The sequence below is a fragment of the Schistocerca americana genome, chromosome 4 (genome assembly GCF_021461395.2).
Source record: "Schistocerca americana isolate TAMUIC-IGC-003095 chromosome 4, iqSchAmer2.1, whole genome shotgun sequence".
In the NCBI taxonomy this organism is placed as follows: domain Eukaryota; kingdom Metazoa; phylum Arthropoda; class Insecta; order Orthoptera; family Acrididae; genus Schistocerca; species Schistocerca americana.
This window is the reverse complement of record NC_060122.1, coordinates 434,286,348-434,301,942: the sequence shown is the minus strand read 5'-3', so window position 1 is coordinate 434,301,942 and position 15,595 is coordinate 434,286,348. Positions and strand designations below refer to the sequence as shown.

The 15,595-nt window shown below is 40.6% G+C and overlaps 1 protein-coding gene across 1 annotated transcript in view; it reads right to left on the bottom strand.

Moving 5' to 3' along the window:
• Positions 1–15,595, bottom strand: part of LOC124612641 (FAD-dependent oxidoreductase domain-containing protein 1-like) — a 105,299-nt gene that overhangs the window by 67,263 nt on the left and 22,441 nt on the right. The window contains exons 4-5 of the mRNA XM_047140941.1: positions 1,733–1,895; positions 1,515–1,660 (exon numbers count right to left, since the gene is read on the bottom strand). Of these exons, the coding sequence (XP_046996897.1) occupies positions 1,515–1,660; positions 1,733–1,895 (309 nt within the window). The remainder of the gene's footprint in view (positions 1–1,514; positions 1,661–1,732; positions 1,896–15,595) is intronic.

Genomic DNA, 15,595 nt, shown 5'->3' with positions numbered 1-15,595 from the left:
CACAACAAGCATGGCTCAGAGCTTCCAAACTTGCGTGGATGCCATAAGGGGGACCTCTTAGTAACAGGATGAAGACCGTCAAGGAAATATACAATCACTAACTATTGCCACCTAGAACAACTCCAAAAGTGTGATAGTAGCTGAAAAGTTTGTGGGTCAATTGTTGCATGGGACAATGGGGGCCATAATATGACATTGGTTTTTTGTTGGTAGATGGGGTCACATCCAGAGATATGGAGGTCAACTTTAATTTTTTAAAAATGGGATGCTATAGTTTGGTATTTATTTTCTGATAGCGGCTATCAATACAAATCCAATGATGTTTAACAGTATGGTCTTTGAAGGTCAACGAAGGTCAAGAAGGTGGCATGAATGTCCATTTACAGAAGGTGTTCAAAGTGATGACCACTGCTATCAATGCAGTGAGCTGTAAGACACAATATTCTACCAATTTCCTTCAAAAGACAGAAATAATTACATAGCAGAAAAAATAAAGGTCCAAAAGTAGAACTATTCTTTTCCTAAGGAGGACAGCGCATAGGGAAGGCAACAGATGACTGCATAAATGAAGGCAGTACATCCATATTGTCTTTCTTATACATTCATAAATATTCATATGGTCTTTCTTATACATCCATAAAGATGTGGTATGCTACACTGAAGCGCCAAAGAAACTGGTATAGGCTTGCATATTCATATACAGAGATATGTAAACAGGCAGAAAATGGCACTGTGGTTGGCAACGCCTACATAATACTACAAGTGTCTGGCACAGTTGTTAAATCTGTAACTGCTGCTACAATGGCAGGTTATCAAGATTTTAGTGAGTTTGAATGTGGTGTTATAGTCGGCGCACGAATGATGGGTCGCAGTATCTCCAGGGTAGCAATAAAGTGGGGATTTTCCAATACAACCATTTCACTGTACCGTGAACATCAAGAATCCGGTAAAACATCAAATCTCTAACATCGCTGCATGAATCTGTGGATCCTGCATGTCAGCAGTGGACTATTCAAGCTGGAGGAGGCTCTGTAAGGGTATGGGGCATGTGCAGTTGGAGTCATATGGGACCTCTGACACGTCTAGATACGACTCTGACAGGTGACACATACGTAAGCATCCTGTCTGACCATCTGCATCCATTCATGTCCATTGTGCATTCCAATGGACTTGGGCAATTCCAGCAGGACAATGCAACACTTCACACATCCAGAATTGCTACAGAGTGGCTCCAGGATTGCTTTTCTGAGTTTAAACACTTCCGCAGGCCACCAAACTCCCCAGACGTGAACATTATTGGACGTATCTGGGATGCCTTGCAACATGCTGTTCAGAAGAAATCTCCATCCTCTCGAAATCTTCTGGACACTACTTCAGACATTAGTCAAACCCATGCCATGTCATGTTGTGGCACTTCTGCGTGCTTGTGTGGGCCCTTCACGATATTAGGCATGTGTACCAGTTTCTTTGGCTCTTCAGTTTGTTAACAAGTGGGTTCATAGTAAACAACATACCGTGGTTCAATAGGCAAAGGAACTCTAAGGTACCCAGAACCTTTACCTATTCTCGCCATTTCTGCAACTTTTTTTGAATTTGCACCAGCAGCTATCACTGCAATCCCAAACTTAATGGGTCTAACTTCACCATTTTCAGTTTTTACCTGAAAATAGAAACAATAATGTAGTAAGAACACATAAAAAGACATTTGAGCAATAAAAAACTTCTTACATACCAAAACTCTGTCTATTGTTTCATAGGTTCCAGGCTCAACACCTTCTATCAACATGTCTGGCATTTTTCTAAATTCAAATCCAATAGCCTCTGCTGTTACATATTCTGCCCCTGCTGAAATTGCTTTTTTCTTGAATGCCATTAGTAAAGACCATGGGTCAAACCTGAAGAAAAACCACATACACATCTGAAGATCGTTACAGCAGTTCAAAGAAAAAATTAAGATACGAATTGTTAATTTAGACCATTCCATAAATTTAACATTGAGTACCAACAACACGCATTTAACCCCGATGAATATGTTCATTCACTTACTTGTAACAAAGTTATCACTATGAGCCACAACAATGACAGTAATTAACATAACCACAAACATAGCTTTGGACTGAGAGACACTCAATAATGTACAAAATATCTTTGTTCTATTTTTGTTCTTGCTGTATTGCTATCTGCCATTCCCTCCTTAATTAGTATAGGGTACATATTGTCAGATAAAATATGGAAATGTCGTGTGGCTAGGGCCTCCCGTCGAATACGTAAACATGTTTTCTTTTCTTTTTCTTGATCACCGATTGCTCAGTGGCAAAATTTTACACAAAGACTCATCCGAGCAGAATAAAAAAGCTGCCTCTGGAGACTCAACTGCCTTTACCCACATCTCATGTGCCTGCTTACCTGGATTCAAAAGAAATATCTTTTCATCCTTTTTTGTATAACAGAAAAATTCAATTGAGGAAACTAATAAACATGAAATAGAAGTTTTGGACAGTACTTACTTTCAGGAGACAATATGTTTAGTACTGCTGACAGATATGTATAAAAGTAAATATGAAGACACTATCCTAGCTTTCAGAGCTCTTGGTGCTTTCCTTGGGAGGAGAGAGACATAAGTTGAGGAATGTTGAAAAGGCAAGGCAGGTCACTGAGAGCCCTTTATAAGAGGGCCTCATCTGTAGTGAGAACATGGGTAGAGAAAGGTTAAGGGAAAGGTGTCAAAGTCTGTCCTATTCTCTCTGGCACTCGCCCTTCATCTTTGTCTACCCATGTCCTCACTGCAGATGAGTTCCTATTATACTGGGCTCTGAGTGACCTGCCTTGCCTTTTGAAACTTCCTCAATTCACCTCTCACCCTTTCCAGGGAAAATATCATTTCTTAATGTGTAAAGTGGAGCAATGCTTATGAGAAAAGGCTTTTATCTGTGAAGAGTGGAAACCACTTCTTGCAGTCATTCTGATCTGGGTTTTCCATGACTCCATTAAAACACTTCTCATGTATGCTTGAATGGTTCAGTCAACAAGGATATGACTGGTTTCCACATCTATTCTTGCCCAATCTGAATTTTGTCCATCTACTGATGTCAGAGTCGAAGAGACATTAAATTCTAATCTTCCTGTAAACTTTGTCTTCCTACATATCTTTCTTACCCAATAATACTGCTGCTTACAATCGTTCCAATGGATCAAATTCAACATACTGTTTACTACAAATTATGATCCTTGTTGGTCATTCCATGAAACAAATACTCATATTTTAAGACACACCGTATAGTACCTGTTATACAGAATTAATCTGTCACACCAACACTGGTGCATAAAGATCAGAAGCTTAGAAAAGTTTGCTACTGTACAATGAACACAAAATCTTAGTTCATACGTAAAGTTTCACTCTTGTCAAAAAAAAGCAAAAAATAAACAGTTTTTCATGTAGAGAATGTGAAAGTGAGTGATGAAGGGTATTTTGTGTGTCAAGTGCAATTACTGGTTGCACGAAAAGTGCACAAAAATGAACCTAAAATTCATCATTGATGATATTCCATGGATATGCTACGTTTGTTTATGAGTTGAAACAGCCGATCTTGTAAGTACAGTTATTACAATGTTGCTACAAAAGGACATTGAGGCATTAAATATCGAAATAGTGACTATAAAAAAAGAAATGGAGTGATTAATATAGGAAAAACAGGCATGTGCGTGTGAAATGAAAATAAAAGAAGATACAAAAAAACTAAATTATAAAGCAGCTACACAAGGACACTGAAAACTGAATTACTGACTAAAAAGAAAGAAAATGATGGATTAACTCAAGAAAAACATTTGTGTGTGTGTGTGTGTGTGTGTGTGTGTGTGTGTGTGATATCCATGAAACGGAAATAAGTGAAACAGAATCCAGGGTTTCTGAAAAGCACCAATCAAGTATGAAACAAAACCTTCAAAATACATATGGTGTGCGAAATGTGATCAAAAATCCACCCACTGGACTATCTGTAAACAAATATAAATGGGAAACAGTGACCTACAAAAAGGCAAACGTGGAAGTGCCGCAGCAAAACCGATTGAAAAAAGGGACTTTCTGGTTGTTGGCGACTCCATACTGAAAAATGTTACAGCTCCAGGCTGTGAAATCGATGTTCATCCTTAGAATCTGATCACATCAGATCAGCAGACACTTTCAAAATATTCTAAATTAGAAATAAAGATAAACTGAAAGTTAAAATGAAAAAAAGGACAAATACGAAAGTGTTTTCATTCATGCTGGAACAAATTCCATCCAGAACAGCAGTAAGGAAGAAATAATCAGTGAAACATGGAACTTGATCCGCTCAGCAAAAAGTGTGTTTGGAAATTCAAATACTGCCATTAGTGCAATTTTATACAGAAGGTCAGTAAGTGATACATACATAAACAAGATAAACAGTGGAATCAGGGAAGAGCGTGACAAGCTGGGTGCAATTTTTGTACACTCAAATAAATTTGTAAGTAGTAAGTGTGTGGGAAATGATGGACTACACTTGAATAGGTTATGTTCAATGACTTTGAGCAAAATTATTGTAGAATCATTAAAAGCAACAGAAACTGAAAACTTTCGAAGGGGTGAGAAAACAGAAGTGGTGATCCAAACTGCAAACTGTAAATATAATGGCACATGTGGGGCTCTTCAAAGTATAAACAACCTCAAAAATTCTATCATGATGCATCTAAATAGAAACAGTTTAGCAGAAAAACATCCAAATCCAGGTTACTCTAAAATTGATGAACTACAAGTTATACTTTCTGAACTGGCAAACATGAAGATAGTCTGCTTAAATAAACACTAGCTCACAAAAGAATGCATAGACGTTCTGAATAAAATTAGTTATTTCAAACTTGCCAGCAGCTTTTGCAGAAAAAACAAATCTCGTGGGGGCTCCTGTATCTTACTGCATGCCTCCTTAAACTTTAAAGTGAAAGAAGATTTTAGTTATCTAAATGAAGAATGTATTTTTGAAAGCTGTTGTGTATAGTTGTGTGATTTAAATACTGCGATAATACCAATTCGTAGAATTCCTGGGAGTTCTGCTACTAAACTGCTCTTAGAAACATTTCAATATTTCTTAGATAAACTTAAAAAAGAAAGCAAGAAAAAGATTGTGATTGTAGGAAACATCAACTTAAATACATTAATTGAAAGCAGTGAGATTGATAAATTTTGCGATTTAATCCAAAAATCTAGTTTCAAGTTAAACTTTACTATGTGCACTAGAAAAAACTTCCACTCAGCACCCTGCATAGATAATATTATTACAAATTATTAGTTTGATGATACAAGGAAGTTTTGCCTAGATCTAGGGACATCTGATCACTCAGCCTTGTTTATAGAGCTCCCCAAAAAAGAGAAACTAAAATCTGAATCTTAATTTTGAGTTGTTTTGTGATAAGTGTTACAACCTGGCCTTTAGACCACTGTGATATATATATATATATACAAATTTATTTGAGTGTACAAAAATTGCACCCAGCTTGTCACGCTCTTCCCTGATTCCACTGTTTATCTTGTTTATGTATGTATCACTTACTGACCTTCTGTATAAAATTGCAATAATGGCAGTATTTGAATTTCCAAACACACTTTTTGCTGAGCGGATCAAGTTCCATGTTTCACTGATTTTTTTTATATATATATATATATATATATATATATATATATATATATATATATATATATATATATATAACAGAGGGAAACATTCCACGTGGGAAAAATATATCTAAAAGAAAGATGATGAAACTTACCAAACAAAAGCGCTGGCAGGTCGATAGACACACAAACAAACACAAACATACACACAAAATTCTAGCTTTCGCAACCAATGGTTGCCTCGTCAGGAAAGAGGGAAGGAGAAGGAAAGACAAAAGGATATGGGTTTTAAGGGAGAGGGTAAGGAGTCATTCCAATCCCGGGAGCGGAAAGACTTACCTTAGGGGGAAAAAAGGACAGGTATACACTCGCACACACACACATATCCATCCACACATACACAGACACAAGCAGACATTTGTAAAGGCAAAGAGTTTGGGCATTTTTTGGGCAGAGATGTCAGTCGGGGCGGATGTACAGAGGCAAAGATGAAGTTGAAAGACAGGTGAGGTATGAGCGGCGGCAAATTGAAATTAGAAATTAGCGGAGATTGAGGCCTGGCGGATAGCGAGAAGAAAGGATATGCTGAAGGGCAAGTTCCCATCTCCGGAGTTCTGACAGGTTGGTGTTAGTGGGAAGTATCCAGATAACCCGGACGGTGTAACACTGTGCCAAGATGTGCTGGCCGTGCACCAAGGCATGTTTAGCCACAGGGTGATCCTCATTACCAACAAACACTGTCTGCCTGTGTCCATTCATGCGAATGGACAGTTTGTTGCTGGTCATTCCCACATAGAATGCTTCACAGTGTAGGCAGGTCAGTTGGTAAATCACGTGGGTGCTTTCACACGTGGCTCTGCCTTTGATCGTGTACACCTTCCGGGTTACAGGACTGGAATAGGTGGTGGTGGGAGGGTGCATGGGACAGGTTTTACACCGGGGGCGGTTACAGGGGTAGGAGCCAGAGGGTTTGGGGATTTCATAGGGATGAACTAAGAGGTTGCGAAGGTTAGGTGGACGGCGGAAAGACACTCTTGGTGGAGTGGGGAGGATTTCATGAAGGATGGATCTCATTTCAGGGCAGGATTTGAGGAAGTCGTATCCCTGCTGGAGAGCCACATTCAGAATCTGATCCAGTCCCGGAAAGTATCCTGTCACAAGTGGGGCACTTTTGGGGTTCTTCTGTGGAAGGTTCCGGGTTTGAGGAGAGGAGGATGTGGCTCTGGTTATTTGCTTCTGTACCAGGTCGGGAGGGTAGTTACGGGATGCAAAAGCTGTTTTCAGGTTGTTGGTGTAATGGTTCAAGGATTCCGGACTGGAGCAGATTCGTTTGCCACGAAGACCTAGGCTGTAGGGAAGGGACCGTTTGATGTGGAATGGGTGGCAGCTGTCATAATGGAGGTACTGTTGCTTGTTGGTGGGTTTAATGTGGACGGACGTGTGAAGCTGGCCATTGGACAGGTGGAGGTCAACGTCAAGGAAAGTGGCATGGGATTTGGAGTAGGACCAGGTGAATCTGATGGAACCAAAGGAGTTGAGGTTGGAGAGGAAATTCTGGAGTTCTTCTTCACTGTGAGTCCAGATCACGAAAATGTCATCAATAAATCTGTACCAAACTTCGGGTTGGCAGGCCTGGGTAACCAGGAAGGCTTCCTCTAAGCGACCCATGAATAGGTTGGCATACGAGGGGGCCATCCTGGTACCCATGGCTGTTCCCTTTAATTGTTGGTATGTCTGGCCTTCAAAAGTGAAGAAGTTGTGGGTCAGGATGAAGCTGGCTAAGGTAATGAGGAAAGAGGTTTTAGGTAGGGCGGCAGGTGATCGGCGTGAAAGGAAGTGCTCCATCGCAGCGAGGCCCTGGACATGCGGAATATTTGTGTATAAGGAAGTGGCATCAATGGTTACAAGGATGGTTTCCGGGGGTAACAGACTGGGTAGGGATTCCAGGCGTTTGAGAAAGTGGTTGGTGTCTTTGATGAAGGATGGGAGACTGCATGTAATGGGTTGAAGGTGTTGATCTACGTAGGCAGAGATGCGTTCGGTGGGGGCTTGGTAACCAGCTACAATGGGACGGCCGGGATGATTGGGTTTGTGAATTTTGGGAAGAAGGTAGAAGGTAGGGGTGCGGGGTGTTGGTGGGGTCAGGAGGTTGATGGAGTCGGGTGAAAGGTTTTGTAGGGGGCCTAAGGTTCTGAGGATTCCTTGAAGCTCCGCCTGGACATCAGGAATGGGATTGCCTTGGCAAACTTTGTAAGTAGTGTTGTCTGAAAGCTGACGCAGTCCCTCAGCCACATACTCCCGACGATCAAGTACCACAGTTGTGGAACCCTTGTCCGCCGGAAGAATGACGATGGATCGGTCAGCCTTCAGATCACGGATAGCCTGGGCTTCAGCAGTGGTGATGTTGGGAGTAGGATTAAGGTTTTTTAAAAAGGATTGAGAGGCAAGGCTGGAAGTCAGAAATTCCTGGAAGGTTAGGAGTGGGTGATTTTGAGGAAGAGGAGGTGGGTCCCGCTGTGACGGAGGACGGAACTGTTCCAGGCATGGTTCAATTTGGATAGTGTCTTGGGGAGTTGGATCCTTAGGAGTAGGATTAGGATCATTTTTCTTCGTGGCAAAGTGATATTTCCAGCAGAGAGTACGGGTGTAGGACAGTAAATCTTTGACGAGGGCTGTTTGGTTAAATCTGGGAGTGGGGCTGAAGGTGAGGCCTTTGGATAGGACAGAGGTTTCGGATTGGGAGAGAGGTTTGGAGGAAAGGTTAACTACTGAATTGGGGTGTTGTGGTTCCAGATTGCGTTGATTGGAATTTTGAGGTTTTGGAGGGAGTGGAGCTGGAAGTGGGAGATTGAGTAGATGGGAGAGACTGGGTTTGTGTGCAATGAGAGGAGGTTGAAGTTTGCTGGAAAGATTGTGAAGGGTGGTGAGTTGCCTTTCCGGAGGTGGGAAACCAGGAGATTGGATAGTTTTTTAAGGTGGAGGGTGGCATGCTGCTCTAATTTGCGGTTGGCCTGTAGGAGGATGCTCTGAACAACAGGTGTGGATGTGGGAGAGGAAAGATTGAGGATTTTTATAAAGGATAGGAGTTGATGGGCGTGTTGATTGGCTGAGTGGATGTGTAGGTGAAGGATTAGGTGGGTGAGGGCAATGGATTTTTAAAAAACCTTAATCCTACTCCCAACATCACCACTGCTGAAGCCCAGGCTATCCGTGATCTGAAGGCTGACCGATCCATCGTCATTCTTCCGGCGGACAAGGGTTCCACAACTGTGGTACTTGATCGTCGGGAGTATGTGGCTGAGGGACTGCGTCAGCTTTCAGACAACACTACTTACAAAGTTTGCCAAGGCAATCCCATTCCTGATGTCCAGGCGGAGCTTCAAGGAATCCTCAGAACCTTAGGCCCCCTACAAAACCTTTCACCCGACTCCATCAACCTCCTGACCCCACCAACACCCCGCACCCCTACCTTCTACCTTCTTCCCAAAATTCACAAACCCAATCATCCCGGCCGTCCCATTGTAGCTGGTTACCAAGCCCCCACCGAACGCATCTCTGCCTACGTAGATCAACACCTTCAACCCATTACATGCAGTCTCCCATCCTTCATCAAAGACACCAACCACTTTCTCAAACGCCTGGAATCCCTACCCAGTCTGTTACCCCCGGAAACCATCCTTGTAACCATTGATGCCACTTCCTTATACACAAATATTCCGCATGTCCAGGGCCTCGCTGCGATGGAGCACTTCCTTTCACGCCGATCACCTGCCGCCCTACCTAAAACCTCTTTCCTCATTACCTTAGCCAGCTTCATCCTGACCCACAACTTCTTCACTTTTGAAGGCCAGACATACCAACAATTAAAGGGAACAGCCATGGGTACCAGGATGGCCCCCTCGTATGCCAACCTATTCATGGGTCGCTTAGAGGAAGCCTTCCTGGTTACCCAGGCCTGCCAACCCGAAGTTTGGTACAGATTTATTGATGACATTTTCGTGATCTGGACTCACAGTGAAGAAGAACTCCAGAATTTCCTCTCCAACCTCAACTCCTTTGGTTCCATCAGATTCACCTGGTCCTACTCCAAATCCCATGCCACTTTCCTTGACGTTGACCTCCACCTGTCCAATGGCCAGCTTCACACGTCCGTCCACATTAAACCCACCAACAAGCAACAGTACCTCCATTATGACAGCTGCCACCCATTCCACATCAAACGGTCCCTTCCCTACAGCCTAGGTCTTCGTGGCAAACGAATCTGCTCCAGTCCGGAATCCTTGAACCATTACACCAACAACCTGAAAACAGCTTTTGCATCCCGTAACTACCCTCCCGACCTGGTACAGAAGCAAATAACCAGAGCCACATCCTCCTCTCCTCAAACCCGGAACCTTCCACAGAAGAACCCCAAAAGTGCCCCACTTGTGACAGGATACTTTCCGGGACTGGATCAGATTCTGAATGTGGCTCTCCAGCAGGGATACGACTTCCTCAAATCCTGCCCTGAAATGAGATCCATCCTTCATGAAATCCTCCCCACTCCACCAAGAGTGTCTTTCCGCCGTCCACCTAACCTTCGCAACCTCTTAGTTCATCCCTACGAAATCCCCAAACCCTCTGGCTCCTACCCCTGTAACCGCCCCCGGTGTAAAACCTGTCCCATGCACCCTCCCACCACCACCTATTCCAGTCCTGTAACCCGGAAGGTGTACACGATCAAAGGCAGAGCCACGTGTGAAAGCACCCACGTGATTTACCAACTGACCTGCCTACACTGTGAAGCGTTCTATGTGGGAATGACCAGCAACAAACTGTCCATTCGCATGAATGGACACAGGCAGACAGTGTTTGTTGGTAATGAGGATCACCCTGTGGCTAAACATGCCTTGGTGCACGGCCAGCACATCTTGGCACAGTGTTACACCGTCCGGGTTATCTGGATACTTCCCACTAACACCAACCTGTCAGAACTCCGGAGATGGGAACTTGCCCTTCAGCATATCCTTTCTTCTCGCTATCCGCCAGGCCTCAATCTCCGCTAATTTCTAATTTCAATTTGCCGCCGCTCATACCTCACCTGTCTTTCAACTTCATCTTTGCCTCTGTACATCCGCCCCGACTGACATCTCTGCCCAAAAAATGCCCAAACTCTTTGCCTTTACAAATGTCTGCTTGTGTCTGTGTATGTGTGGATGGATATGTGTGTGTGTGCGAGTGTATACCTGTCCTTTTTTCCCCCTAAGGTAAGTCTTTCCGCTCCCGGGATTGGAATGACTCCTTACCCTCTCCCTTAAAACCCATATCCTTTTGTCTTTCCTTCTCCTTCCCTCTTTCCTGACGAGGCAACCATTGGTTGCGAAAGCTAGAATTTTGTGTGTATGTTTGTGTTTGTTTGTGTGTCTATCGACCTGCCAGCGCTTTTGTTTGGTAAGTTTCATCATCTTTCTTTTATATATATATATATATATATATATATATATATATATATATATATATATATATATATAGAGAGAGAGAGAGAGAGAGAGAGAGAGAGAGAGAGAGAGAGAAACATTCCACGTGGGAAAAATATATCTAAAAACACAGATGATGTGACTTACAGAACGAAAGTGCTGGCAGGTTGATAGACACACAAACAAACACCAACTTTTTCGGTAAAGAGGAGAAGGTGAATACAAAGTGAAACTACTAGCAAGAACAGAAAGAGAAAATAAGATGACAGGAAAGATTTCGAAATGCAACAGTAACAATAACAAACGTAATTGTTGGGTTCAAATTAATGATATGAATATAATAGAGGGAAACATTCCACGTGGGAAAAATATGTCTAAAAACACAGATGATGTGACTTACCGAACGAAAGTGCTGGCAGGTCGATAGACACACAAACAAACACAAACTTTTTCGGTAAAGAGGAGAAGGTGAATACAAAGTGGAACTACTAGCAAAAACAGAAAGAGAAAATAAGATGACAGGAAAGATTTCGAAATGCAACAGTAACAATAACAAACGTAATTGTGTTTGTTTGTGTGTCTATCGACCTGCCAGCACTTTCGTTCGATATATATATCCCATGAAACATTTCCCCCACAATCTTTCCAAAAGAGTGTCAGGAATAAACGAAATTGGATTACACCAGGCATAAAAAATTTTTCAAGTGCCAGAAAAAGACAGCTACACAATGAGCTCAAAGTAAATAGAAACCCTAATTTTATAACACATGTTAAGTGTTATAAGATTATATTCAAAAAAGTGATGCTGGCAGGAAAAAAAGGCAAATAGTATATTCATAAACAAACAAAGAAATAAAACAAAGGCAGTCTGGTCTGTTGTGAAATCAGAGTTGGGAATAAATGTTAGAAGTCAAGACATTTCTCAAATTAGGTTTCAGGGTGATATTATTGTAAATCATGTTCAAATGTTAAATTGCTTCAATGATTTCTTTGTCAATATAGCAAATTCTGACATAGACATGACAGCCCATCAGGACAATATGATTTTCAGGCATAGAGATGACATACAAAACATTTGTTTAAAAAAAAAAATCAGAAAAAATACTCAGAATGATGTGAAAAAAAATTAAAATTCAACTGGATGGGATGGAATACCTTCCATGGTAATCAAGGCAGTACGCCATATTATTTCATACCCAGCGACTATTATTGTAAACCAGTCCTTTGAACATGGGTCATTCCCAGATGTCCTAAAGTATGCAGAGATTAAGCCATTATTTAAAAAGAGATCACCAGAAGATATGTTTATTTTCTAAAATATCTGAAAAACTTGTGGCAAAACAACTGAAAAAATTTCCTTACAGTAAATGACTTTATTTGTAAATAACAGTTTGGTTTTCAATGAGGAAAAAGCACCATAAATACCACCAAAGAATTTACAGAAAAATAAGCTCCTCACTAGAACATGGTACAAAAGTCTCAAGAATATTCTGTGATCTAAAGCTTTTGACTCAGTGAATCACTCATTATTACTTCACCAACTGAAGAGCTATTGGACTGAAGACTACAGCATTACAGTTGTTCAACTCTTACCTGACAGAGAGGAAACAAAGAGATATTTTAACATCAAATCCAGTTAAGCACCACTCCAAATGGAAAACAATTTCCCAAGTAGTTCCACAGGGTTCAATACTGGGTCCTTACCTATTCTTGTTGTATATATATGATTTACCATTAAATATTGATGCTCATTCAGTCTTGTTCGCAGATGACACCTCAGTCCTGATAGAAAATGATACAACAGAAAAGATTCCAGATGGTATAGAAAATGTTCTTGTGAAACTGGAATCCTAGTTCCATAAAAATGGGCTAAAGCTCAGTGTCACTAACACCCAGATAATGCAATTTGTCTCTAAATTGTCAGCAACATGTCCTGTACAAATAGCCATAATAATCAAATGATGACAAAAGTGAGCCATGTGAAATTCCTGGGCCTAAAGCTTGATAAAAGTTTAAACTGGAAGACACATACAGACTTCCTGATAAATAAATCAAATTCCCTAGCTTTTGCTACGTTTATTTTATCTGGTGCCACTCATATGGACACAAGAAAGACAGTCTACCACAGATATTTTGAATCTGTTATTTGGTATGGGATAATTTCCTGGGGAAACTCTAGAAGCAGTACAAGGCTACTAATTCTTCAGAAGAAAATAGTTAAAAACATGTGTGCTGCCTACAAAAATGATTCATGTTGCCTTGTTCAAGAAATTAAAAATACTAACAATTACTCCATTGTACATTTTTGAAATTTTGATTTTTGTATATGATAATCAACATAATCTTGAAAAGTTCTGTTTTAAGCATAGCTATGGTACTCGCCACAAGGAAAATATCAAATTTCCTTCGCATCACTTAAAAGCTTTATGCTCAGACACCACTGTACATGGGGCTAAGAATACATAAGAAATTAAAAGCAAGAAACATATTAACAATGGACCTTGGTTCACTGAAAAGTTTACTCCACAATATTTTAATAGAGAAATGTTACTACACCATTGAAGAATTCATGGAAGACAGTCTGACACTTTGAATAATAAAAATCTGTAGCTAATATTGTAGTGTTGTCTGTGTACAACAAAGGAAATTGGTAAACTGTTAATTTATAGTAAATATTTTAGTGTTGTATTTATTGGCATTATTCTTAAAATTTGTGTAAAAAGAATTTCTGTAAATCATTATACATTATATTTTTGTTAAACTTGATGTGTCTCCTGTACAACAGATCTTATGATCTGGACAAAGTAAGTAATAAGACTAATAAATCACATTTTACATTTACTTAAAAGGTTTCTGTAATACAGAAGGTGAAATTGCCATTCATTTCAATGAAGATGATGGATACGTATGGCTCTATGTTTGGAAATATCAACTGGGCACTGAGTGCAATATTCTTGGCTCAGGAAGCAGGGGGATGAGAAGTGGAGCTCTGGGTGGCGGGGAAGGGGGGGGGGGGGGACACAACATGCTCGCTCATTAACTCATTCTGTGTTTTACACATGACAATCCTGCCCTCTCCTTGAGGAGATGTTGATGTGATAGACCAGCAAAACTACTGTGAAATTAAGGAAGCATGCACAGTTGCAATGGTAGTCACCCATGACAAAGTGACCAACTGCTACTGACAAGAAGATGATGCTAATTTCTTGAAATATTACATGAAAATTCATAACAGAGTCCTAATAATGTGGCAACTAATATACACTTCAGACGAAGTTTATTCCTATAAAAGGCAATAAGATTCAAGCACAATTAGTTGCAGTGAAGTTAAAAACTGACAATTAACTGAAAGAAAAAAATTCTGGGGCAGTTACTGTATGGGTCTGAAATACTGATCATTAAAAAACTGGAGAAGGAATAGAAACTAAAACGATCTGAAATACTGTGCTATAGAAGGATCTTAAAAACTAAAAGGGGAGTTACACAACATGAAATGAAGACATACTGAAAGAATAGAAGAGAAAATAAGTATTTACAAGGAAAAGAAACAAGTTAGCCAGACATGTGTTGCAGCATACAGGAATACTTACTGGAAGAAGCATTAAGAAAGGGAAAATATGTAAAGGCAGACACGCATTAGGTTAAAAAAAATAGGTTTAATGTAGTATGTATTAGCTATTTAGAGATGGAAATTTAAGTAGCATACAGAAAGAGATGAACATCATCAAATAATCCTAATACTGATGACACTAAAAAAAAAGTGTGAAATCAACTGCCAGGAATACCGCTGCATGCTGTGCTGCTCACAATGTCACATATCAGTTAAGAGTCACTGGTTGGCATGCTATGAGTTGCCAGTTGAAACCCAACCATCAGCAATTATATGTTACTTACAGTCTACCATTTCTGGAAAGTGCTCGAGATTTCCTATGTTTTTAATGTTTGAATCTTGTGGAATATTCAATGTCTATATAAACAGCAGCACTCTCCAACCAGGACTTCAGTTCTGTTCTGGCTGTATGTTGGTGTTCCTTATAAATGTGCTTTCAATGTTAAGCATTGTACTTCACTGACAAGTCTGCTTCTGGATTTGGACTGGATTGTGGTTACCGATGACACCGTTGCCTCCACAAACACAAACTGGAATACAAGCACTACATAATTCCTAAGGTCCATACATTCAGGTCCCAACAGATTCCAAAATGGCAACAAGTCAGCTACACATCAGGTAGCCATCAATTTTACCAGAGACACAGATCAGGATCCATGATTCTATTGAGTCACCATATAAAATAGGTTGGGTGACATGATGCATTTGGCAAATGTGTACTTTTGCTTGGAGGTCACTGCTCAGCAGTGGTCCAAGGACAAGAAAGAGAAGCTTGATAGCTGGGACAATTTCACAGCTGAACTGAAGAAAACATTTGGTGACAACCAACAGCAAGTCCAATTAGCAGAAATAAAATAAAATAAAGAACAGGGCCTCAGTGTCACGGTGAAACAACAAAATACT